The sequence below is a fragment of the Lepidochelys olivacea genome (assembly GCF_965140295.1).
Source record: "Lepidochelys olivacea isolate rLepOli2 genome assembly, chromosome: 4".
NCBI lineage: Eukaryota > Metazoa > Chordata > Testudines > Cheloniidae > Lepidochelys > Lepidochelys olivacea.
Genome location: NC_140414.1, coordinates 124683132 through 124707545, shown reverse-complemented (window position 1 = coordinate 124707545; position 24414 = coordinate 124683132). Strand labels below are relative to the sequence as shown.

The window sequence follows — 24414 nt, the reverse complement described above, 5'->3', positions numbered from 1 at the left end:
GGACAGAGTCTCACACACACGCCCAGCCCTGGCCCCTGATCCAGGTGTAGACAGGAAGGCTCAGCCTGGCAGAATCTAAGTGTGGAGAGGCTTAGTGGTGGTGGTGGGGGGGATCCAGGTATGGGGTGAGAGGGTTCTGTATGGGGCAATCTGGGTGCAGGCAGCTCAGTGGGGGTTCTGGGTGCATCAGGGATCTGGATGCAAAGGGTTTGTTGAGGGGTTCTGGGTGCAGGGGGAATGGGACTCTGCAGGGGGGTCCAGGTGAAGGTGGTTGTGGCTCAACAGGGGGAGGTCTGGGTGTGTGGGGCTCATCTGGGGTGTGTTAGGGTGCTGGTGGAGTGGGGCGGGAGTCCAGGTGCAGCTGGTTGGGGTTCAGTGGGGGGGTCTGGGTACAGGGGGCTCCATTGGGGTGGTTCAGGTGTAGGCGGGATCCCACAGTGATTTACCTCTCCACCAGCTGCGCGAGGTGCCCAAAATGACATGCCTTCACTGATGGGGAGGGGTATGTGACTGCTTTTGCGGCCTCCCTTTGCTTCCCTGTCAGAAGTCATTTTTCAGCGAGGAAGCAAAGAAATCTGCGGGGGACATGAATTCTACATGTGCACAGTGGTGCAGAATTCCTCCAGACGTAATTATACAGGAGGTCAGATTAGATGATCACAATGGTCCCTTCCAGCCTTAGAATCTATTAATCTATGAAAAATATAAAGTAAAATGCTATTTTCATTATTATCTAAGACCTCAGTGAAGTGTTACGTGAAAGCTAGCTGTGACTACTAGTACTATAAAGCAGAGGCAATATAAAGAAACTAAACATTCAACACAAACATTACTTTTGAAGCAATAGGCCACGTTAATCCATAGGTTTAAATGAAGTGGCCCCTATTTGCTCTATGTTCTTCTTTCCCTTTTTTCTCCCTCTAGGCAGGGAGACAGCACGCAATATTTTGCACCATGCTGCAGCAAGCAGAATTCACAGTTTCTGATGCAAATCAAAATAACTAAAAATGACAGACCTGTTTCTGATCTCAGTGTCATGGGTTTAAATTTGGAGTAGCTCCATTTCATTCCGCTTATCTACACAGGTGTATATGACAGCACAATTAGGCACCAAAGCGCCACATTAATTAGAGTTGAGCAGAAAATAGGGAAACATATTTCATTTTGTTTTTAAAAAAATCCAATTTTCTATAATGATGAGCATTTCTTTAGCTAATAAAGCACACCAGTGTGTGTTCTTTTAAAAAACAGGCTACCTTAAATAAATGCAGTTCTTACTATTTGTAACTAACACTTCTATAACCCTAAATGTAGTCCTTCACACGTAACTCCTTCCCAATCTAGTTATTAATGAACATTTCTCACAATCAGTGTACATGTTGTCTGAACTTGGCAGACAACTGTAGCTTTACATTCTTTATGAGAACAAGAGACTAAGTAATCCAGGCTCTTTGTATTGTAATCTGTAGAGGCAAAGCCCACCATTTAAAAATTTTAAAAATAGACAGAACTGAAATGGATTTAACAATGCAAAGAAATAGAGTCACAGCCTCCCAGTTTCATATCCTGGCTGATACATTTGTACTTCAGTATAGATCGGGTCCTAACCAGTCAGATATTTTCTTCTTTTTTCTATTTTCAAGCTAAACATTTTTAATTTCTAGAAAAACATGTTTTAAATAGCTGACCTAAGAAAGTATGGGGTAATTTCCTTTAAAAAGAAGCAAATGAACCAGCAACTAATTCTGATTATTTAATCAAGTTTAACAGTTTATTACAGAATAATTATTCCTTCCATTTACCATACTAGGAAAAAAGTTCTCAAAACGGTTGCTTCATTTCTTTAAAAAAAAAAATACAGCCAGTTATTCAATAGTTGGCCCAGGAATAATCTGCAAACTTTCATTGATCTTGAAAGTATACAAAAAAGGTCCTAATTTCCTTTGGGTGAATAGTCACAGTAGCGTTTTCTGTGGTCTTCTCTCTATTACTGGAGAGGCCTATAAAACGCAAAAATGCAGGTGTTTATGATTTGTCATTTACTCTGAAAAGCGTTATTTCAGATCAACTGCACATAGTATTTTGCTGTCTCAACATTTTTGATCCACCTAGGTTTGAACAGATTTTCTTTTCTAATTTAAACAGCTGCACCGATAACTCTAAGGAACACACATTCATCATGTTAAAATATACTGTAAACTATCCACCTTTCACTCTCTGCCTCATGCTACTGATACTAGTCCTACCCTAATGATACACTCAGGCAGAAGAAAAGGTGCACATTTCCAGAGTGTCCATGGTAATGGAGAGAAAAATCCAACACTTAATATTCCAAAACTGCTGCTTTACTGAGGTGGCTCTGCAGAAAATTAAATCTGCTTCACTACGTCACTCAGAACTGTGAAAAATCCACATCCCTGAGTGGCGCAGTTAAGCCGACCTAATCCCCAGTGTAGACAGAACTAGATCGATGGAAGGATTCTTCTGTTGACCTAGCTACCACCTTTCTGGGAGGTGGATTACCTATGCCAATGAGAGCATCCCTCCCATCAGTCTACGGAGAGTCTACACTGCACTACAGCAGCACAGCTGTGACATTGTCGTGTTTTAAGTGTAGATGAGCTCTTAGTATCTTACCTGTTTGCCTATGTTTCTCAAGGTCATGCAGTCAGTGGCTTGGCCAAGATTACAATTCAAGAAACTCTTTTTTTTATATTAACTTTCAATATTAACTACTGCAACTTCTGTGTACCTTAAAAATAACTCAAAACCCAGAACCATAAATAGAGTAAGATGCTTTTAAAAAGGTAAAATACGCAATAGGTGTCAGAAACAACGTAAAATACCACCACCCCAGCCTCTGTGCAATACAACAAATACACAACCACAAATGAACATGAAATTAGCCCAAACCACGCAGTTTGGATAAGGAACTCAACTTCCCCGAAGTCTGTGGGTTTTCTGATCTGGGTTTCTAACTATCTCTTATATGAATTACAGTAAAAAGTAAATAAATGCACAAGCTAGGGTTTGAACATTACTGTGATAGATGCCTCAGACACACTCCAATGAATATCCGGGTAAAGACATTCTAGAGTCAAGGACACTTTATATATTGGGCGTCTGCCTCAGGCTAAATGTTCTTCATAAATTTCAGTCAAAATGATTCAGCTATTTCTGAGAATGAGGCTAGGTAGTTTTACATGTAATAAAAAATTTTAGTGACCTCCTCTTTGAGAAGTTCGACCAGCCCCCTACTTTAGAGCAGGAACTTGAAATTTGACAGATGGGTGGCTTTTGTGCAAGGAATATCCCTTTTTGCCATGCCTGTGAAATTCTGCCCAAATTTGGCCAAACATTACAGATTGCACATGCAAAACTTGGCAGCTGAATTCCTATACATTCTGTCTGTACTGAGCATGCTCCTCTCTGGGGCGGAGTAGGATTTTCTCTGCAATTGCGGCTCTGGGCTGCTGTGAACCAGGCTGGGTCCAGGCTTTGGTACTGAGAGCAGTGAGACTGTCTCTCCTGTGCTCTCAGTGACTCCCAGGCACCAGGAGGAGGAAACAGCCTGATTCAAAAACAGAGGGTGATAAGAGCTAGACCTTGGAGGAAGCATAGGGGAGTAGATTGGGACAAGGATTCTGAGGGTGGGGTGGGATACAAGAACACTGACAATCCAGTCCTCGGTCCAAGATTGCACCGACTAAGAGTCAGTGCACAGAATGGACAGTGCTCACTTAATGAGCAACTACTCAATATTTTGTTTTATTTCCATTGTTCAGTATGTGGCTCCAGGCCTTATTTACTGCACTATACAAACCCTGCTCATTGGCTTTCCGATGTGGCACATCACTACAGTATCTAAGTGCTTCAAAAACATTAATTTATCTTCTCAACACCCCTTTGAGATAAGGGGGAGGGGTATTATCATCTCCATTTTACAGATGGGAAACTGACAAACCCTGGGATTAAGGTCCAGTACCCCAAGTTTGGATGCCTAATTTGAGACACCTGGACCTGATTTTTCAGAGCACTTAGCATTATATAGTATTTCTATGTTCAAAGTACAGCTCCAGTTGACTTCAGCTACAGATGTAAATGCTTTACTTCTGGAAATGAGACCCCAGTCTCAAATCAGGCGCCCGAAAAATGAGTAACATACCATTAGTGACTACCGACGAGAAGTCTGATTTAAGTGACTTGTCTAGCATCACACAGGAACTCTGTGTCAGGGACAGAATCCAATTCTCTAGGGCAACATTCAACTGCCTTAATCATAAGACTATCCTTTTTCTTCCTGCAAGCCCCTGCCTCATTCACTACACACCTTCCAACTCCTGCAACAAAGGAGGCAGGGGTCCTACAGAAAAGAGCCTTCTTTACTACAAAACCAAACTCACTCCAGAGCACACCCATCCTGTGCAACGAGTGAGGGTGGGATCCTGTGGAAAAAAATAGTACATGACCATGTAATTAAAGACTGTTTCGTAATGCATCCTCATAAGGGGGCTGAATTAGGGTTGCATGAGCAACCTTATTTCCGCATTTCCTAACTTTTGAATGCTTGATTTTGCAACCATAATACTGATCTTTTAAAATATTATTTTAGGGGAGGGCGGGTAAAATATCCTAGGTTCTTAAAACAAACAAGTGAAAAAAAGAGAATTTCCTTCATGTGGTATCATATTGACACTGATATGGGTCACCAGCACGGATGGAACCTTTAGATTCACTACACAGACCTCTGCCACTTGAGCTAACAAATTAGCTGACAGAAGCAGTAGGTTGTCATTTCCTCTATGGTGATCAACACTAGAGGGTGATGAGACACTTTGCCAGGGGGTTTCTCAGTCATCTGCTGACATCAGAGGAATGGTAACTCAAGAATCTTGAGTTCTATTCCAGGCTCTCAAGGGGGCTGTGCTCTTTTACCCTTTCCCCAAAAAGTTTGATGCCTTTTGCACCATCTCTGTCCCAGTTCTGTCTCTTCCTCACCAGCTTCTTATCCCAATTCTAGTCTCGTGGGCTTCCAGTCTCCACAGGTTTCTCGTCCCAGTCTCCTTGCCCAACCATTTCCAGTTCCACTACAACTCCCCTAGCTCCTCCCGTCTCTTTTCCCAGTTAGTCCCATTTCCCCGTCTGTACTATCTCTCCTGGCTTCCAGTCACTCGCCACCCTACCCACATTCCTTGTCCCCATTCGCTCCCAGCTTCCCCCCCAGGGCTCCTCCTCCAGTCTCAGCATCTGGCTTCCTTGGCTCCATGTCCCAGCCTCTTTGCCCAGCCAGTCCCAGTCCTTTTCCCACACCCTGGCTCCTCACACCCCATGGGCTCCCCACAGCCCACTGGCTCCCTGTCACAGTCTCCTTGCCCAGCCAACCTCAATCTTGCCACTCTCCCATCCCGTAGTTTTCCTCTCCCTTACATCCTCCCTGGCCAGCCTCCAGTTCCAGTATCCCACCCCACCCTCAGAATCCTTGTCCCAATCTACTCCCCTATGCTTCCTCCAAGGTCTAGCTCTTGTCACCCTCTGTTTTTGAATCAGGCTGCTTCCTTCTCCTGGTGCCTGGGAGTCACTGAGAGCACAGGAGAGACAGTCTCACTGCTCTCAGTACCAAAGCCTGGACCCAGCCTGGTTCACAGCAGCCCAGAGCCGCAATTGCAGAGAAAATCCTACTCCGCCCCAGAGAGGAGCATGCTCAGTACAGACAGAATGTATAGGAATTCAGCTGCCAAGTTTTGCATGTGCAATCTGTAATGTTTGGCCAAATTTGGGCAGAATTTCACAGGCATGGCAAAAAGGGATATTCCTTGCACAAAAGCCACCCATCTGTCAAATTTCAAGTTCCTGCTCTAAAGTAGGGGGCTGGTCGAACTTCTCAAAGAGGAGGTCACTAAAATTTTTTATTACATGTAAAACTACCTAGCCTCATTCTCAGAAATAGCTGAATCATTTTGACTGAAATTTATGAAGAACATTTAGCCTGAGGCAGACTCCCAATATATAAAGTTTCAGCACAGTTATAGTCTGGCAAAGTTTTAAGCAATGAAAACATGGTCTTATAATGGGAAGTGTTAGGCAAATTTAATAATAGGCTGTGTTACCAACCCCACCTATAACAACTCTTTCAGATCATTTGAATCTGCTCAGTGAGACTGTTTCCTGAGCTGCAACATCCAATGAAAATACCATCAATACCCTGTCAACAGCCTGGGGCTTGAAAAAAGGAAACAAAATCTAGTTTCCCACCCACCTTTGCTTAGATGTTGTGCTGATTTCCATTTCCATCGCTCCAAAGTGTTTATGTCCCAGGTTCCTGTGAGCGACCGCTCTTCCACCAACTCCACTGTTCCCAACCCTTTCAGCAGAGACTACATAAAAAGAAACCCCAAGATATCCAGTTAACGTTACTTAAGGAAATGCCTACTGCAGCTCTCATCTGCTCAGTGAGCAGCTGGGCAAGGGCAGAATTCTGATCTGTAATCTCAAAAGGTTTAACACTCTCAGCAATTACTATCAGAGCTGTGTATATTTTAAAACCACCACAGATGATTCAGCACAAATGGATCCCCTTTTTAAGTCACCAGAGCACTTATTAGATACTGTGTTCTTGACACTGAAGAGGGCGGGCTCCTCTTTTGGGTCAACTGCCACATTCCTAGTCAGCCAGGATGTGTGGTGTCACAATCACAATCTCCTATTTAAAAATAAAATAAAAAATATTGCTACCCAAACAATCAAAAGGGGAAACTGTCTCTACAAGAGATACAGTCAAAGATACTGTCAACTGCACAAAACACAACTGGGGAAAAAAAATAGAGAAAAAATAATGTTTACCCTCTCTAAAGCTTTCACATTTCAGTAATCTCAGGTGCTACTTGCACCAACATTCGATACAAAGAAATCACAGACCGGTATCTATAACATTCAAGTTATCACAGCAAATATTATATTAATATCTACACAATAGGCCCAATCCTACTGATGCTGGTGCACATTTTTCTACTGTCAATGCGATGGCTGTTCAGCTAGGGTAAAAGCTAAGACTGCGAATCATTCACGGACATCACAGAAGTCATGGGTTCCATGACTTTCTGTGACCTCTGTGAATTTTACAACGCTAGTGCGGCTAACCCCAGGACCACCCCAGCGGCTGGGGAAGCCCAGGGCCAGCACGCTGGCCGCTCCTCTGGCAGCTCCAGGCAGCTGGTCCCCGGTGCCGCCCTGGAGCGGTGGTGGGGCCCTGGGCCGCCTCCCACCCAGACCAGCGGTGGCCACGCCCAAACCAACAGCGGTGGGGCTGCAGGCCACCCTCCCACAGCCCAGACCAGCAGTGATGGTGGCGGCGGTGCCTCAGGCCGTCCCCCAGCCCAGACCGTCGGCACCTTGGGTTGCCCCCCCTGCCCGGACCGGCGGTGCCTTGGGCCGCGCACCCACCCCCCAAGACTGGCATCGGGGGGGGCCATGGGCGGATCCCCCCCACCCAGAGCGGCAGCGTCAGTGGGGCCACAGGCCGCCCCCACCCCAGCAGTGGCAAGGGGCCCCAGGCCGACCCTGCTGCACCAGGACCCTGGGTTGTCCCCCCACAGCAGAAGCATCATCCCACGCTGCCTCCCCACCCCAGCAGCAGTTTTCAGGACCGCCCCCTCCCAGCAGGTAAGATTTAGTCACAGGTATTTTAGTGAACAGGTCACAGGGCGGTGACTTTTTGTTTATTGCCCATGACCTGTCCATGACTTTTACTAAAAATACCCGTGACTAAAACGGAGCCTTTGTAATGGCTATTGCGGTGAAGAGTAGGGGAAAAAATTAACTCTAACCTCAGCTAGAGGCAGATTTTTGCCAGTAGTGTCAGTAGCAGCATTACTGGTCCATTTTTTGAGTAGTTTCCAATTAAAGGAAGAGGAAGGTTATGTTTTTGTAACAAGATTCCTCTTCAGCAGTCAAAGATAGGCTGAGGGCTTGTCTACAAGGTGGGGTAATGTGTTCTACAGAGGGTGATTTCTTAAGCATGCTAATGTGATACATGCTATGGTCTGTGTATTAAAGGTTCCCTATTGCACTTTAACATAGCGTAGTTTGTAAAAGCTCTACTTTAAAGCACACTTTAGTGCATACCAGAAGGTTCTACATGGGCCAATTAATGCACAAAACATTTGTGCATTTAGAAATCACACTTCTGTAGAGCGCATTACCCCACTGTTTAGACAACCCCTAAGCAGTGCTTTAGCAGGAGTGATTAATTTTACTTTCAGATTCACTGTTGCAGGCTGAGATAGCACAGGGTCCTCTCCCACTTCATACATATGCCTGATTCTTAGAAGTATACGACTGAAGTCTGCCTCCTCTTGCTTTTGTATACCTAAAAAAAAAAAACCAAAACAGGTTTTATTATTTAATGCTAAAAACTCAAGGTTTCTGTTGGAAGTTACTCACCTCATATGTCTTGTCTTAAAGTAAGATTTCAGGAAGAGATTTTCAAAGGTACAAAACACAGGGAAACTCCCATTGACTTATTTACATCAGTAGAATCTGAAGGCCTTAATCCAGCTGGAGCTCCATTGTGTAGGTGCTGCAGACATCTAGTAAGAGACAGACTCTACCTCAAAGACCTCATGGGGGGTATTTTCAAAGGGAATTGGGTGCTTAAATGGCCCTTATACTCTTTGAGGCAGGGTCTGTCTTTATTATACGTTTGTGCAGCACAGAGTCCTCTGACCTAGTTCAGGTGCTACTGTAATACAGATAATTAATAACGATAGTCACAAAATAAAGAAGGAAGAGAAAAACGGCCTTTGTAAGTGTTACACGCTGAGTAATCTCCATCTATAAATGACTTACTGCTAAAAGAGAACCCACCTTTGTAAATATTATGTAGCTGCTCAGTGTGGTTGGAGCTATATGTCCACCCAGGAATGCTTAGAGTCTGGAGATGCAGGTTAGCTGGGAGGGTTACAGGATCCCTCTGAACAGAATGAAGTTCTTGATGCAGCTTTGGTATGTCTATATGTGAAATAAAAAACCAAAGCTATCATGTAAAACATGGTTATGTCAAGAAAGAGGACCCTGGCCAGTGGCACTGCACTGCCTTTGGAGGGGAAGAGAGTGCCCTCCCACTGTCTGAATTAGACCAGGAGTGGGTGAGGCACTCTTTCTTCAGACGTTCTGAGGTACTAAGCGGAAAGCAGCATGACTTGAACTGGCTGAAAAGTATATTAGTGCCCCAGTAAAGCATGCTTCGTCAAGTCTTGCTACTGCTATTCTACTACATGTCTTTTTTATTTGAAAGATGTTTTAAACTTGGACTCAAAAGTTCTCTCAGTTAGCTACTGTGGTCAAGTTTTTCAGCCAATGGATGCCTAGAGTTAGGCTCCTAAATCTATACAGCCAGGAATGTGAATAAGTAGCCCCATTTTCAAAGGTGCTGAGCATCCAGCACTTCCTCTTAAAAGGCAATGAGAAATCGTGGGTGCTTACCTTGGAAAAGGTGGGCCAGCTGTTTAGGTGCCTAAATATAGACTTAGGAGTCTGACTTTAGGCAAAACAAAGGAACAATTCTTAGTTTTAAAAAAGGTAAGTAGAACAGTTACCTGTTAGCTCTCCATACATAACAACTGGTCTGTGTTCTAAAGCCAGAGCACTTGTCTGATACAGACCATCAGCCACAGGCTTAGTTCCTAAGATGAGCCAGAACAGTGGACGAACCACTGAGGTGTCATTCAAAGTGAGATTGTAATTCAGGTCCCACTCAAGGTTATTCCACAGTCTCCTATGAAGCATCACCTGCATGATGAAGATAAATGCCAGAACAGTCATCAGCTATCATCCTTTATTCGGATCATCAGGAGCCATGAAATTACTGTTTTATTGTCAAATCATTTTCATTCATTACCTCCACTTGCCCATTTCCTTGACTTGAGACACCATGAGATCTTTCTGCAAGCAGCATCAGCCTCATGCTGTCATCCTCAATGTAGGCAGTCTGGACCATAGGATAATAGTTCTGACGACACACAATAAATTAAACAACAAAAACATTAAGTTTGTGCAACGTAACAGAGCATGAACAGGATACACACTTGATTTTGGATTACAGTTTTATGCTTACCCGAGCCACTGTATTATTCACATAGGCCTTGTACTGTCTCTTCTGCATCTGATAGCCATTGTTGTCAGTGTAAAGTGTCTGCTTAGTGTTTAAATTTGTGCTTGTTCTGAGGATTGCCTCATGATTTAGTTCCAAAGGTCCAACTCTGTATTCTTGCTCTATCCTGTGACAAAGCAGCTTATCATCATAACCTCCTGGTATACTGTAGATTCTTGAATATGCCACATACATGTAATCCTGAGCGGTTATATTCCTACAAAACAAGAGGGTAAATAATGTGAAGTTTAGCAAGTTAAACTAATATTTGATTAGTTATGTCAGGTCACAGTTTGCATTATTAATGAACCTGCAGTATTTTGTCTAGATTTTACCTGCTTTGTGCAACTAGTGAAATGATTTTTAGCTTTTCAAATTTCAGAGATCCAATTTGTATAAATGGAAATTCTACAGTATTCCTTGGTGTCCCACATGTTGTGTGTGTGGGTGGGCAGGTGGGTTTCATTCATTTTACTACATGTTCCTCTTATTTTGGATTGTTCAAAATTATAGCTATTTTTCTGTCATTTCTCCTTAATACACTGTTGAATGGAAGGATATTATCTTGTTTTCACTCTCATAGTCATGTAAGTACAGACTACAGTAGACACTTCTATTACTATAGAGAAAAAAAAAATCCTTACATACAAAATGAACATTATTCAAATGGAAAGTCTATCTAGAACATATTTAGTTTCTAGTTGAATTGCTGCACAGACAAGTATTGCAAATAACAATGTAAACAACATGTTTACATTCAGGAAAAGATATAAATACACCTGAGTTCAGTTTTCCCATCTAAAGAACATGAATTTTCATACACAAATTCCATTTTATATCTTTTATGTGTACAGTAATTCCAAATCTTTGCCATGCACAAGGGCGGTTATTGTGTCAAGAATTTCACTTAAAGTAACAAAAAACTTCAATAAAACAACCATCAGCTAATAAAAAAATTAAAAGGTAGTTGGCTGTAAATACTCTTAAACAGAGAAAAAGCAGCTAGCTCTTCAGAGTTCACAGAAAAGAGATCTGAATGCCTCATTGTCGGGGACTCAGTTCCCTCTTTTGTCTTTAATTAGCTCTTTTTCCAATACGCAGATTGCAGCCTGTACTCTAATTAGAGACTTTCGAAATTCAAACCAACATAGAAGATTCAGGATCTCAGCAGACTTGAATCTTGTTTTTTAATTGCACCGTTACTCCATATGAAAAACAAACAAACCAACTCACAACTGAACACACCACATTTCTAACTCTCCTCACCTCAACAGCAAAACCCACAGCTGCACCATTAAACTAGGTACTGAACCAGTGTCTTCTTCACCAGCCACATGTTAAACATAATCCATTAAGAGCTGTACAACACACACGTCACTGTTTAGAGATGACTGGACAGCAGTCCGATGAAGTGAGCTGTAGCTCATGAAAGCTTATGCTTAAATAAATTGGTTAGTCTCCTAGGTGCCACAAGTCCTCCTTTTCTTTGTACAGCAGTGGTCACCAAACGGTAGATTGCAATCGACTGGTCAATCCTAGAGGATCTCCCAGTCGATCGCGATCTCCGGTGGTGCAGTGGGACTGCTGCTAAGGCAGACTCCCTGCCTACCCCGGCCCCACGCTGCTCCTGGAAGCGGCCAGAGCAGCCGCAGGTGGGTAGGTATCTCCATCCATGCGCTACTCCTGCCTGCAAGCACTGCCCCTGCAGCTCCCATTGGCCGGGAATGGGAAGCTGTGGCCCATGGGAGCTGTGGGGGTGGTGCTTGCAGAGAGGGGCAGTGCGTGGAGCCACATGCTCCCTCCCCCCCGGGACCACAGAGGCATATTGGCCCCTTCCGGAACGGTGTGGGGCTGGGGTAGGCAGAGAGCTGCCTTAGCCTTGCCATGCCTGCCACCGACCGGGGGCCACCAGAGGTAAGTGCTGCTTGGCGGGAGGCCGCACCCCAGCCCCCTCCTGGAGCCAGAACCCCAAACCTCCTCCTGTACCCTGAACCCCCTCTTCCACCCCAAACCCCACCCTGAGCCCCCTTCCAGAGCCAGCACCCCAAACCCACTGCTACACCCCAAACCCCAGCCCTGAGCGCCCTCCTGGACCTAGCACCCTATACTCCCTTCTACACCCCACACCCCTGCTCCAGGCCTGACCCCCCTTCCAGAGCCAGCACCCTGTACCCCTTCCTGCACCCCAACACTCTGCCCCAGTCTGGAGCCCCCTCCTGCACCCAACTCCCTCCCAGAGCCCACTCCCTGCATCCCCTCCTGCACCCCAAACCCCTGTCCCAGCCCAGAGACCCCTCCTGCACCCAAACTGCCTCCTAGAGCTTACACCCCTCACTCCCTCTTGCACCCCAACCCCCTGCCCCAGGCTCAGCCCAGAGCCCCCTCCCACACTGCGAACCCCTCAGCCCCAGCCCAGAGCCTGAACCCCCTCCCAAACCCCAATCCACTACCTGAGCCCAGTGAAACTGAGGAGAGCGAGTGACGGAGAGAGAGGGGTGGATGGAGTGAGCAGGGTAAGGCTTTTGGGAAGGGGCGGCGCCTCAGGGAAGGGACGGGGTAGATCCTGGGTTGCACTTTGATTCAAATAGTGATCTTGGGTGTAAAAAGGTTGGAGACCACTGCTGTACAGGATTACTCCCACATGTGTAAAGAGGATGAAAAATTCAAATGCCTGCCACCGACCGGGAGCCACCAGAGGTAAGTGCTGCTCGGCGGGAGGCCACGCCCCAGCCCCCTCCTGGAGCCAGAACCCCAAACCTCCTCCTGTACCCTGAACCCCCTTCTGCCCCCCAAATCCCACCCTGAGCCCCCTTCCAGAGCGAGCACCCCCTACCCTCTCCTACACCCCAACCCCTACCTTGAGCCTCCTCCCGGAGCCAGCACCCCAAACCCACTCCTACACCCCAACCCCCAGCCCTGAGCCCCCTCCCCGAGCCAGCACCCCAAACCCACCTACACCCCAACCCCCAGCCCTGAGCGCCCTCCCGGACCTAGCACCCTATACTCCCTTCTACACCCCAAACCCCGCTCCAGGCCTGACCCCCCTTCCAGAGCCAGCACCCTGTACCCCTTCCTGCACCCCAACACTCTGCCCCAGTCTGGAGCCCCCTCCTGCACCCAACTCCCTCCCAGAGCGCACACCCTGCACCTCCTCCTGCACCCCAATTCCCTGCCCCAGCCCGGAGACCCCTCCTGCACCCAAACTCCCTCCTAGAGCTTGCACCCCTCACTCCCTCTTGCACCCCAACCCCCTGCCCCAGGCTCAGCTCAGAGCCCCCTCCCACACTGCGAACCCCTCAGCCCCAGCCCAGAGCCTGAACCCCCTCCCAAACCCCAATCCACTACCTTAGCCCAGTGAAACTGAGTGAGGGTGGGGGAGAGCAAGTGACGGAGAGAGAGGGGGGATGGAGTGAGCAGGGTAAGGCTTTTGGGAAGGGGTGGGGCCTCAGGGAAGGGACAGGGTAGATCCTGGGTTGCACTTAGATTCAAATAGTGATCTTGGGTTTAAAAAGGTTGGAGACCACTGCTGTACAGGATTACTCCCGCATGTGTAAAGAGGATGAAAAATTCAAATGAGTATCTTTACCTGTAAAAATATTGCCTGATCTCTCTCATTAGGTTTCCAGAAACAACTTCCAGTCCCACTGCTTCTGATTCTTCAACAGCTGACCCATTTGGGGTAAATAAGTAGTTATCTGAAATGGGCCCCTTCCTCACATCTCCATTCACATGATATTCAAGAAACCCCTGAGTTACTTGGACAGTCCGGTTAGTCTTCCTGTAAATGTATAAAGGGGAAAATGTATTATATAGATATACATTGTGTAAGTATTATCTGCAACGCTTAATTGCAAGGGGAATGAGGATGGGAATCTTAGAAAATATCTGTTTCTTTAGCTAAAATGAATAATTAATTAAATAGGCAGCAGGAGATGAGGCCAGCAGGAAGAAATCATGGAGCAGATCCTCAAGGAATCAATTTTGAAGCACTTAGAGGAGAGGAAAGTGATCAGGAACAGTCAGCATGGATTCACCAAGGGCAAGTCATGCCTGACTAACTTCACTGCCTTCTATGATAAGATAACTGGCTCTGTGGATGAGGGGAAAGCAGTGGACGTCTTATTCCTTGACTTTAGCAAAGCTTTTGATACGGTCTCCCACAGTATTCTTGCCAGCAAGTTAAAGAAGTATGGGCTGGATGAATGGACGATAAGGTGGATAGAAAGCTGGCTAGATTGTCGGGCTCAATGGGTAGTGATCAATGGCTCCATGTCTAGTTGGCAGCCGGTATCAAGCGGAGTGCCCCAAGGGTGAGTCCTGGGGCTGGTTTTGTTCAATATCTTCATTAATGATCTGGAAGATGGCATGGACTGCACCCTCAGCAAGTTTGCAGGTGACACTAAACTGGGAGAAGTGGGAGATATGCTGGAGGGTAGGGACAGGATACAGAGGGACCTAGACAAATTAGAGGATTGGGCCAAAAGAAATCTCATGAGATTCAACAAGGACAAGTGCAGAGTCCTTCACTTAGGAAGGAAGGATCCCATACATTGCTACACACTAGGGACCAAGTGGCTCAGCAGCAGTTCTGCAGAAAAGGACCCAGGGGTGACAGTGGACGAGAAGCTGGATATGAGTCAGCAGTGTGCCCTTGTTGCCAAGAAGGCCAATGGCATTTTGGGATGTATAAGTAGGGGCAAAGCCAGCAGATCGAGGGACGTGATCGTTCCCCTCTATTCCACATTGGTGAGGCCTCATCTGGAGTAGTGTGTCCAGTTTTGGGCCCCACACTACAAGAAGGATGTGGAAAAATTGGAAAGAGTCCAGTGGAGGGCAACAAAAATGATTAGGGGACTGCAACACCTGACTTATGAGGAGAGGCTGGGGGAACTGTGATTGTTTAGTCTGCAGAAGAGAAGAATGAGGGGGGATTTGATAGCTGCTTTCAACTTCCTGAAATGAGGTTCCAAAGAGGATGGATCTAGACTGTTCTCAGTGGTAGCAGATGAAAGAACAAGGAGTAATGGTCTCAAGTTGCAGTGGGGGAGGTTTAGGTTGGATATTAGGAAAACTTTTTCACTAGGAGGGTGGTGAAGAACTGGAATGGGTTACCTAGGGAGGTGGTGGAATCTCCTTCCTTTGAGGTTTTTAAGGTCAGGCCTGACAACGCCCTGGCTGGGATGATTTAGTTGGGGATTGGTCCTGCTTTGAGCAGGAGGTTGGACTCGATGACATCCTGAGGTCCCTTCCAACCCTGATATTCTATGATTCTAAGGCAAGTGCCTCTTGCTAAATATTTGCCATCACAGAACCCACTGTAAATAATTATAAAATAGTCACTGGCCTCCTTAACAATTTCATGCAATTCCCAGTGTCATTTTGTATTTTCAGCAAATCTAAATGTTGCTTAAGTTATTCACATTAGCTCCATGATTTGAAGTCTTATAAGAGCAAGATTGCTTATGAACCTGGGTTCAAAGGTTCTCTACTGAATAAAAATTTAGGTCACATAATATAGGTCAAGCAGAATCTGGTCAGCTAAAGCAATTTTTATAGCTACATAAACTAACATAACCCAGGACCTGATATGCAGCCCTGGTAACAAAGGGGGTGGCCTTAGAGACCTGAGCACAGGATGTGGAATCAGGAACTCGCCAGTTTTAATACCAACTCTGCCTCCTTCTTCTACTTGTGAAGTATGTAGAGATGTGCCACTTAGAGCTTGTACACACTACTACATATATTGCTATGACTTATATCACTCAGGGGTAACATCTCTAAGCAACCCCCCTGAGTGACCGAAGTTACACCAAGCTAAGCGCCTGTGTGGACAGTGCTATGTTGGTGGGAGAGCGTCTCCCACTGACATAGCTACTGCCTCTCACTGAGGTGGTTTTATTGGGCTAACGGGAGAGCTCTCTCCTGTCAGCATAGAGCTTCTTCACCAGACACGCTACAGTTGTACAGCTGCGCTTCTTTAGCGCTTCTAGTGTAGTCTAGCCCTTAGTCTTCCAACTTCCCTCCCACATTCACCAGCCGCTCCCTTGTAAAGCAGGGAAAATACTTATTGACAGCCTTTGCTGGGGAGTCAGGAGAACTGAATTACTCAGTGATTATGAAGCTCTGTGTAAGTGTTAACATTATTAATGGGCCATTTGTGTGTAAAGCATTAATTTGCCACAAAACCATTAGCAGTTCTACCACAATCATTGACTCAGACACAGCAGGAATGAAGACTCCATGCAGTAAATTTGGTTCAACCGAAGGCTGGCACTTTATTGAATTTTTAAACCACCTCAAACACTAACTACCTGCCAGTGTGGACATCCAGCTAAATACCATGGGGTTTGGGGGGGGGGGGGAGATGCTGGGGGAGGCAGGGGCACAGGGGATGACTACCTTTCCCCACCATTTCAAAACAAGCTTTAGGGTGTTCAACACCCTTGCTGATACCCCCACCACCCTTCCCTCGTATGAGGGTTTATACAGGGATGGCGTGCCCCATCAGACACAAACTACCATACATCAGCAGGGGGTGGAGAAAAGTTATAGAGAGGGAAAGGGGAGAAGAAGAAGAGCCTTCAGATATAGTGTTTATTTATGGATTCCTCAAGCTTTTCCCATACCAAGGGACCTGCCAAAACTTCAACAGTAAACTGTAACATTTCAATATCACACACCACAATAACAGGCCTGAGCCACACAAATGCAGATCTGGATTCACAGTTTCTATCCTCCAAATTTCTAAGGTTGGTGTTTGAATCCAGATTTGTAATTTATCTCCATTCTAGAGAGAGGGCCCAATTTTAAAATGTGGACATGGAATCTGATCTTTCTCAGTGTTCAAATCCAGGGCTTTGGTTCAGGCCCATCTCTAATAATAATGCTTATCGCTTTCCATCTTCAAAGTACTGTACAAACATTAACTAGTAACTAGTTAATCCTCCAAATACCCCTGTGAGAGAGATGATTCTAAGCAAAAACACCTCTGTGAATGAGATCCAAGATCATTAGTAAGATGCATGTGCCAACTTGAAAACTATGGGCTGGATCCGTCTGCCATTGTAAATCAGCATAACTCCATTGAAGTCAAAGGAGCTACGGCAATTTAAACCACATAAGGATCCGGACCTGTAAACCGACAGATGTATTCAGTTAGTTTGCACTCTTGGTCAGTTTTTTGGTTTTATTTCCTTTTATTTAAATATAAATAAATAAAAGGAACATCAAGTTTTCTTTAAGAAGTTCTCTATGTTTGCATCCTAGAGCTAGCAGTTTTAGAGAACACAGTAGGAATTACTGATGGGGAGGAGAGCACTTGGCTATCATTACATCATGTGAGATCATATAAATTCACTGTAGATTCGTATTGTATCTGTAACAGGATGTACTAGTATAAGAGGAAAGGGGGCCAGAGGACCCAATTTCTGGGGTATTGGAATAAACAAAGACCCAGAAAATGGCCGGGTAGAACAAGTGAGGAAGCAGGACCGGGGTACTGGGAGTTGGATGAGGGGAGAAAAAACCCCGGACACTGTTCCTTTAAGGGCCCAGGATCAGGAGCCCTGTAGTGTGAGGTGGGGCAGGTTTCCCCTCTCTCCTAGCAATCAGGAGGACCATTCTGGAGGACGGCAGTATATAGACTGCCTTCTCTCCCAGAACAGGGAGACACTGAAGAAGGAGGAAGCCAGGGTCAGAGGGCTGAGCTCCAGACAGAAAGGGTTGGCACTGATGGCTTTGGGTGGTGCAGACTGGAAGAGGAAGAGCTCTCGGCATGGCAGAAGAACTGGAGCTAAGTATGAACTGTTGAATTGTGATGATGGACTTTATGTTGGGGGCTCACTGGGAATTATTTTGTAATTAAGGACTCTGAGGACTGCGTGAACTTTATTTGATGTTAAACCAGCCCTGGGAAGGCGTGCTGTGAACCACATCAGAGACTGTGTGGAGTGTTTAAGGGCCCATCAGAGGGGGCTCATGAGCAGGGTGCCTGCAAAGCCACAAGGGGGCACTTGGGCACCCTGTTATAGTATCTATTTTAAATATACTTGATCTCCTAAAGTTAGTACGTTATAAAATCTAAGTTAGTTAACCATAATATTTTGGGGAAGTTCTATGGCCTGTGCTATACAGGAGGTCAGACTAGATGATCACAGTGATACTTCTGGCCTTGGAATTATGAATCAATGAACATTTCACTGACTACACAGATTCAATACCACAGGGGAAAAAAGTAGTTTAGGAATAAGACCATTCATTAGCTCACTTCACAAAATGAGCAGAAGGGAGAAGTTTTCAAGTCCTTTGATTGTAAAGCACTCTTGTTAGTCGTTAATCCTCAGAGGATAATATGTGATCAAGTATTTGGATTTCCTTTTTAAAAAAGTTTTGCTTATCATAAAATGCTGTTTGACTAAAATGAAAAATGCTGGTAGCCTCACCTGTCAGTAATGCTGTGCATTAGATTAGTATTTTGGTCCAACATCACTGTGTAGCAGTCGTTAAGCACAGGAATCAGCCGTCTACTCTGATGATCAGCATGCTTTATGACTTTTCGTCCATATTTAACTGATCTCGCAATGAATGCGGATTCCTTGTCAGCTGATAACTTAACGCTGTATCTTCGGTAACTGAGACCACTTAATGTGACAAGAATATACAGATCATAGGTAGAGGGGGATTCTGCTGAGCTTTGGATCTGCAAGTTAAGAGAGAGAATGATGTTGTATTTCAGACAGAGCTAATTGATATATGTCTAACGTGCATATTTGAAAAGTCTCACTTGGTATCTTCACATGAGAATTTCCAAACATGTTCACCTTTAAAATTTAGAATTATGATGTTCTTTTTTTCTGTTTTGATAAGAGGGGAGTTATTTAGCAACCTCAATTTAAGATTCACAGTTTTGTTTGGGATTAAATATTAGTGTCAAACTATAAGATTATTTAACATTTTAACGAACTCCTTGCCAACATGAAATCAAAGCTGTTGATTTAAATGAGTGCAACAGTGCCTTCAAATCCATCTTAAAATACCAGTGTAATTGAAAAAACAAAAACAAAAGCAAACCTCGCTTGAAACTAACAAAAAAGATGTTGACAGAAAAATGATTGGAACATCTCGGGGGTTCCTCGGAGGCTGCCTACACACTTCAAAATTGTGTTTTAAATCACTGTTTCCCAAACAGTGGATCCCAACCTACCAATGATCACGGAAAGGTTCTGGATCGGTCGCCACATCCAGGACTGGATTAACCCATCACTGGGCCCTGGCCTAGACAAACACAATTCTTCCAGTCTGGCGTGGATGGGGTGGGTGAAGAGCAAGCCTGTCGCACACCCATTCTCTAGTAGTGGTTCCTGTCCTGCAGGTCTGGGCCTGCTCTCCTGCTCTGAGCATTGGGACCTGGCACCCAGGGTTGCAGTGCCAAGGTTTGCAGATTTAGCCCAAGTGCTCCTCCATCATGGCGGAGGGGAGGCAGGGACAAACCTGACTGGTGCTGTGAACCCGCGTGCCAGGTTGCAACGCCACTCACTGAAATTTGATCTGGATGCCCCTCCAAACCTGAGTGATGTTTCAATCTTGTTCAGCAAGTCGACATGCCTGGAGGAGGGAGCCGGGCCCAGCCCCGCAGGACAGAAACTGCAACTGTGGGAGAGCGGGCCAGCCCTGCACTCATCCAATTCCACACACTCCTCCCTTGGGGCCTCTTTTGTTTCCTTAACATGCCAAATAATTTCAAATCCTTGTAAAATATACAGGATCCTCCCCTTTGTCCTTAACATTATACATTTTGGTGATACTTTTTGTTTTGGGAAAGTAAATTGGACTGAATAACTGAGATTTATAGGCAGGGTGCTTAATTACATGAGCAACTGGGGAAAAACCAATATAATCATGTTGTTGTTTCTAATTTACAGGAGAAGCTATCATGTCTTGCTAAGATGGGAAAGAAAAAAAGGGAATTGGAAATGACTGTACTGTAATGAAAGAGTCAGTTACAAAGAGAAAAGGAGTACTAGTGGCACCTTAGAGACTAACCAATTTATTTGAGCATAAGCTTTCGTGAGCTATAGCTCACTTCATTGGATGCATTCAATGGAAAATACAGTGAGGAGATTTATATACACAGAGAACATGAAACAATGGGTGTTATCATACACACTGAAAGGAGAGCGATCACTTAAGATGAGCTATTACCAGCAGGAGAGCAGGGGTGGGGGTAGAGGGGAAGAAAACCTTTTGTAGTGATAATCAAGGTGGGCCATTTCCAGTTACAAAGAGAAATGCAATATATACATTAACATAACCACACAGTACCTGTGCCGGTACAGGATGTCCCAATTCATCATACACACTGACTGCTGAGTAGCTCATAGCAACAATGACAAAGGTAGTGATGTTCCATGCCAGGGGATTATAGACAATAATGTATTGTTCAACACTCCTTGTACCTTTTCACGCACACAAAGTAAAAATACAGCTTTAAAATAAGAAACAGTAATGCACAGTCATTTTTCTTTTAAGGAACATACAGTACTACCCACGTAGAATACGATCACCATCTTTCAGGTTTCAATCTAAAAAATAGGCCTCAAAGAGTGTATCATGGTTACACATTCAGATCTATATTTATAATACTGCATAAAGCCAATGCCCCTTTGGTATATTATTCTTCTGTTTGAACCACACAAAGGCCCAGAATTCAAAGAAACACATTTGCCATTAATATTAATTACAACAGGCTAGCCACTAAGTCATGACAATAAAAAGTTCTCCTCTATTTACAATCATACAGCCTAAATACAGTAGTGTTATGCAGGAGATTCTATAGGGAAACCTAATTTCAATATCCCATAAACAATGCAAAAGCTGCTGCCCAAAGCACGGTTTCCATTCAACAATAATAAAAGTCTCCAAAACAAACCAGCTTTTTTTAAAGGAACTCCAAAATCTTCCTGAAATAAACAGATTCCTAGAACACATTAATAAATTCTTGCATATCCTGGAAGTAAATCATAAGGAAAATCTTCCATAAAGTTGACTACTGTATATCCTAGACTCCTTCCTCCAGTTAGGAAGACTAGTTAAGGAACTGTCTTCGTCATGCCAAATTCTCCTTTGGACACATGTCTGAAGGCAGAATTTGGGGTCCAGTCCTGTAGTCTTTATTCACACAAAGCTCTGGGTCCCTACTGCATGACCTTTGGTTTTGGGTGCCTGAGACTTGGTGGCTCAGCTGCCTTGCTTGAGTTTGCTTGAGGCTTGGTGGGTATCCTTGGTACTTGGCCTCTTCCAAATGATGGCTTACAATTAGAGCTGGGCATTCAGTTCCAGGTTTTAGAGTTTTTTAGAATTTTCAGTTAACTGGAGAAAAAAAAATCAGTTTGGCATCTGTTCTGCACAGGGTCTTCCAGGTCAATCCTGGGTCTTCCACATCCCAGATGAGCGTCCTAACTATTGGGCTAAAGGTTGGGGTGGGGGGAAGGGGGAGAGAGAACGGGACAGCAGCACTGGTGGCTGTGTCACCACCAGCTCCTCCTCTGGCCATTTTGCGAATGGTTCACATTATTTTTGTCGAACAGTTGCAAATATTTTAATTGATTCATAGATTCCAAGGCCACAAGGGATGACTGTGATCATTGAGTCTGATCTCCTATGTAACACAGACCACAGAGCTTCCCCAAAAATAATTCCTAGAGCATATCATTTAGAAAAACATCCAATCTTGATTTAAAAAATTGGCAGTGATGGAATTAAGTTGTCAGTCTCCGGATTAAGTTTAGAAGTGTGAGAAACAAGGGTGATGTTGCGGTGAGAGTCTGCTATAGATCACCAAACCAAGGGGATAAGGTGGACGAGGTTTTCTTCCGGCAACTAACAGAAGTTACTAGATCACAGGCCCTGGTTCTCATGGGAGACTTCAATCACCCTGATATCTGCTGGGAGAGCAATACAGCGGTGCACAGACAATCCAGGAAGTTTTTGGAAAGTGTAGGGGACAATTTCCTGGTGCAAGTGCTAGAGGAACCAACTAAGGGCAGAGCTCTTCTTGATCTGCTGCTCACAAACTGGGAAGAATTAGTAGGGGAAGCAAAAGTGGATAAGAACCTGGGAGGCAGTGACCATGAGATGGTCAAGTTCAGGATCCTGACACAAGGAAGAAAGGAGAGCAACAGAATACAGACCCTGGACTTCAGAAAAGCAGACTTTGACTCCCTCAGGGAACTGATGGGCAGGATCCCCTGGGAGAATAACATGAGGGGAAAAGGAGTCCAAGGGAGCTGGCTGTATTTTAAAGAATCCTTATTGAGGTTACAGGGACAAACCATCCCAATGTGTAGAAAGAATAGTAAATATGGCAGGCGACCAGCTTGGCTTAACAGTGAAATCCTTGCTGATCTTAAACACAAAAAAGAAGCTTACAAGAAGTGGAAGATTGGACAAATGACCAGGGATGAGTATAAAAATATTGCTCAGGCATGCAGGAGTGAAATCAGGAAGGCCAAATCACACTTGGAGTTGCAGCTAGCAAGAGATGTTAAGAGTAACAAGAAGGGTTTCTTCAGGTATGTCAGCAACAAGAATAAAGTCAAGGGAAGTGTGGGCCCCTTACTGAATGAGGGAGGCAACCGAGTGACAGAGGATGTGGAAAAAGCTAATGTACTCAATACTTTTTTTGCCTCTGTCTTCATGAACAAGATCAGCTCCCAGACTACTGCACTGGGCAGCACAGCATGGGGAGGAGGTGACCAGCCCTCTGTGGAGAAAGAAGTGGTTCGGGACTATTTAGAAAAGCTGGACAACCACAAGTCCATGGGGCCAGATGCGCTGCATCTGAGGGTGCTGAAGGAGTTGGCGGATGTGATTGCAGAGCCATTGGCCATTATCTCTGAAAACTCATGGCGATCCGGGAAGGTCCTGGACGACTGGGAAAAGGCTAATGTAGTGCCCATCTTTAAAAAAGGGAAGAAGGAGGATCCTGGGAACTACAGGCCAGTCAGCCTCACCTCAGTCCCTGGAAAAATCATGGAGCAGGTCCTCAAGGAATCAATTCTGAAGCATTTAGAGGAGAGGAAAGTGATCAGGAACAGTCAGCATGGATTCACCAAGGGCAAGTCAAGCCTGACTAATCTAATTGCCTTCTATGACAAGATAACTGGCTCTGTGGATGAGGGGAAAGCAGTGGACTTGTTGTTCCTTGACTTTAGCAAAACTTTTGACACGGTCTCCCACAGTATTCTTGTCAGCAAGTTAAAAAAGTATGGGCTGGCTGAATGGACGATAAGGTGGACAGAAAGCTGGCTAGATTGTTGGGCTCAACGGATAGTGATCAATGGCTCCATGTCTAGTTGGCAGCCGGTATCAAGAGGAGTGCCCCAAGGGTGAGTCCTGGGGCTGGTTTTGTTCAATATCTTCATTGCTGATCTGGAGGACGGCATGGATTGCACCCTCCTCAAGTTTTCAGATGACACTAAACTGGGAGGAGTGGTAGATAAGCTGGAGGGTAGGGATAGGATACAGAGGGCCCTAGACAAATAAGAGGATTGGGCCAAAAGAAATCTCATGAGATTCAACAAGAATAAGTGCAGAGTCCTTCACTTAGGAAGGAAGAATCCCATGCACTGCTACTGACTAGGGACCAAATGGCTAGGCAGCAGTTCTGCAGAAAAGGACCTAGAGGTTACACTGGATGAGAAGCTGGATATGAGTCAACAGTGTGCCCTTGTTGCCAAGAAGGCTAACAGCAGTTTGGGCTGTATAAGTACAGGCATTGCCAGCAGATCAAGGGACGTGATCTTTCCCCTCTATTCCACATTGGTGAGGCCTCATCTGGAGTAGTGTGTCCAGTTTTGGGCCCCACACTATAAGAAGGATGTGGAAAAATTGGAAAGAGTCCAGCGGAGGGCAAGAAAAATGATTAGGGGACTGCAACACATGACTTATGAGGAGAGGCTGGGGGAACTGTGATTGTTTAGTCTGCAGAAGAGAAGAATGACGGGGGATTTGATAGCTGCTTTCAACTTCCTGAAAGGGGGTTCCAAAAGAGGATGGATCTAGAATGTTCTCAGTGGTAGCAGATGACAGAACAAGGAGTAATGGTCTCAAGTTGCAGTGGGGGAGGTTTTGGTTTGATATTAGGAAAATCTTTTTCACTAAGAGGGTGGTGAAGCACTGGAATGCATTACCTAGGGAGGTGGTGGAAACTCCTTCCTTTGAGGTTTTTAAGGTCCGACTTGACAAAGCCTTAGCTGGGATGATTTAGT

General features: G+C 45.1%; 1 protein-coding gene across 5 annotated transcripts in view; it reads right to left on the bottom strand.

Moving 5' to 3' along the window:
* Positions 1-1749: 1749 nt before the first annotated feature.
* The window catches only part of MAN2B2 (mannosidase alpha class 2B member 2), a 63759-nt gene continuing 41094 nt past the window's right edge, over positions 1750-24414 (bottom strand). For all 5 annotated transcript variants that reach the window (XM_084625984.1, XM_084625985.1, XM_084625987.1 and 2 more), the window contains 10 exons: positions 20468-20601; positions 18589-18845; positions 13734-13925; positions 10112-10364; positions 9896-10006; positions 9594-9786; positions 8863-9006; positions 8253-8365; positions 6257-6374; positions 1750-2000 (listed from right to left, as the gene is read on the bottom strand). In XM_084625984.1, coding sequence (XP_084482110.1) covers positions 1903-2000; positions 6257-6374; positions 8253-8365; positions 8863-9006; positions 9594-9786; positions 9896-10006; positions 10112-10364; positions 13734-13925; positions 18589-18845; positions 20468-20601 — 1613 coding nt within the window. In that variant the 3' untranslated portion in view covers positions 1750-1902. The remainder of the gene's footprint in view (positions 2001-6256; positions 6375-8252; positions 8366-8862; positions 9007-9593; positions 9787-9895; positions 10007-10111; positions 10365-13733; positions 13926-18588; positions 18846-20467; positions 20602-24414) is intronic.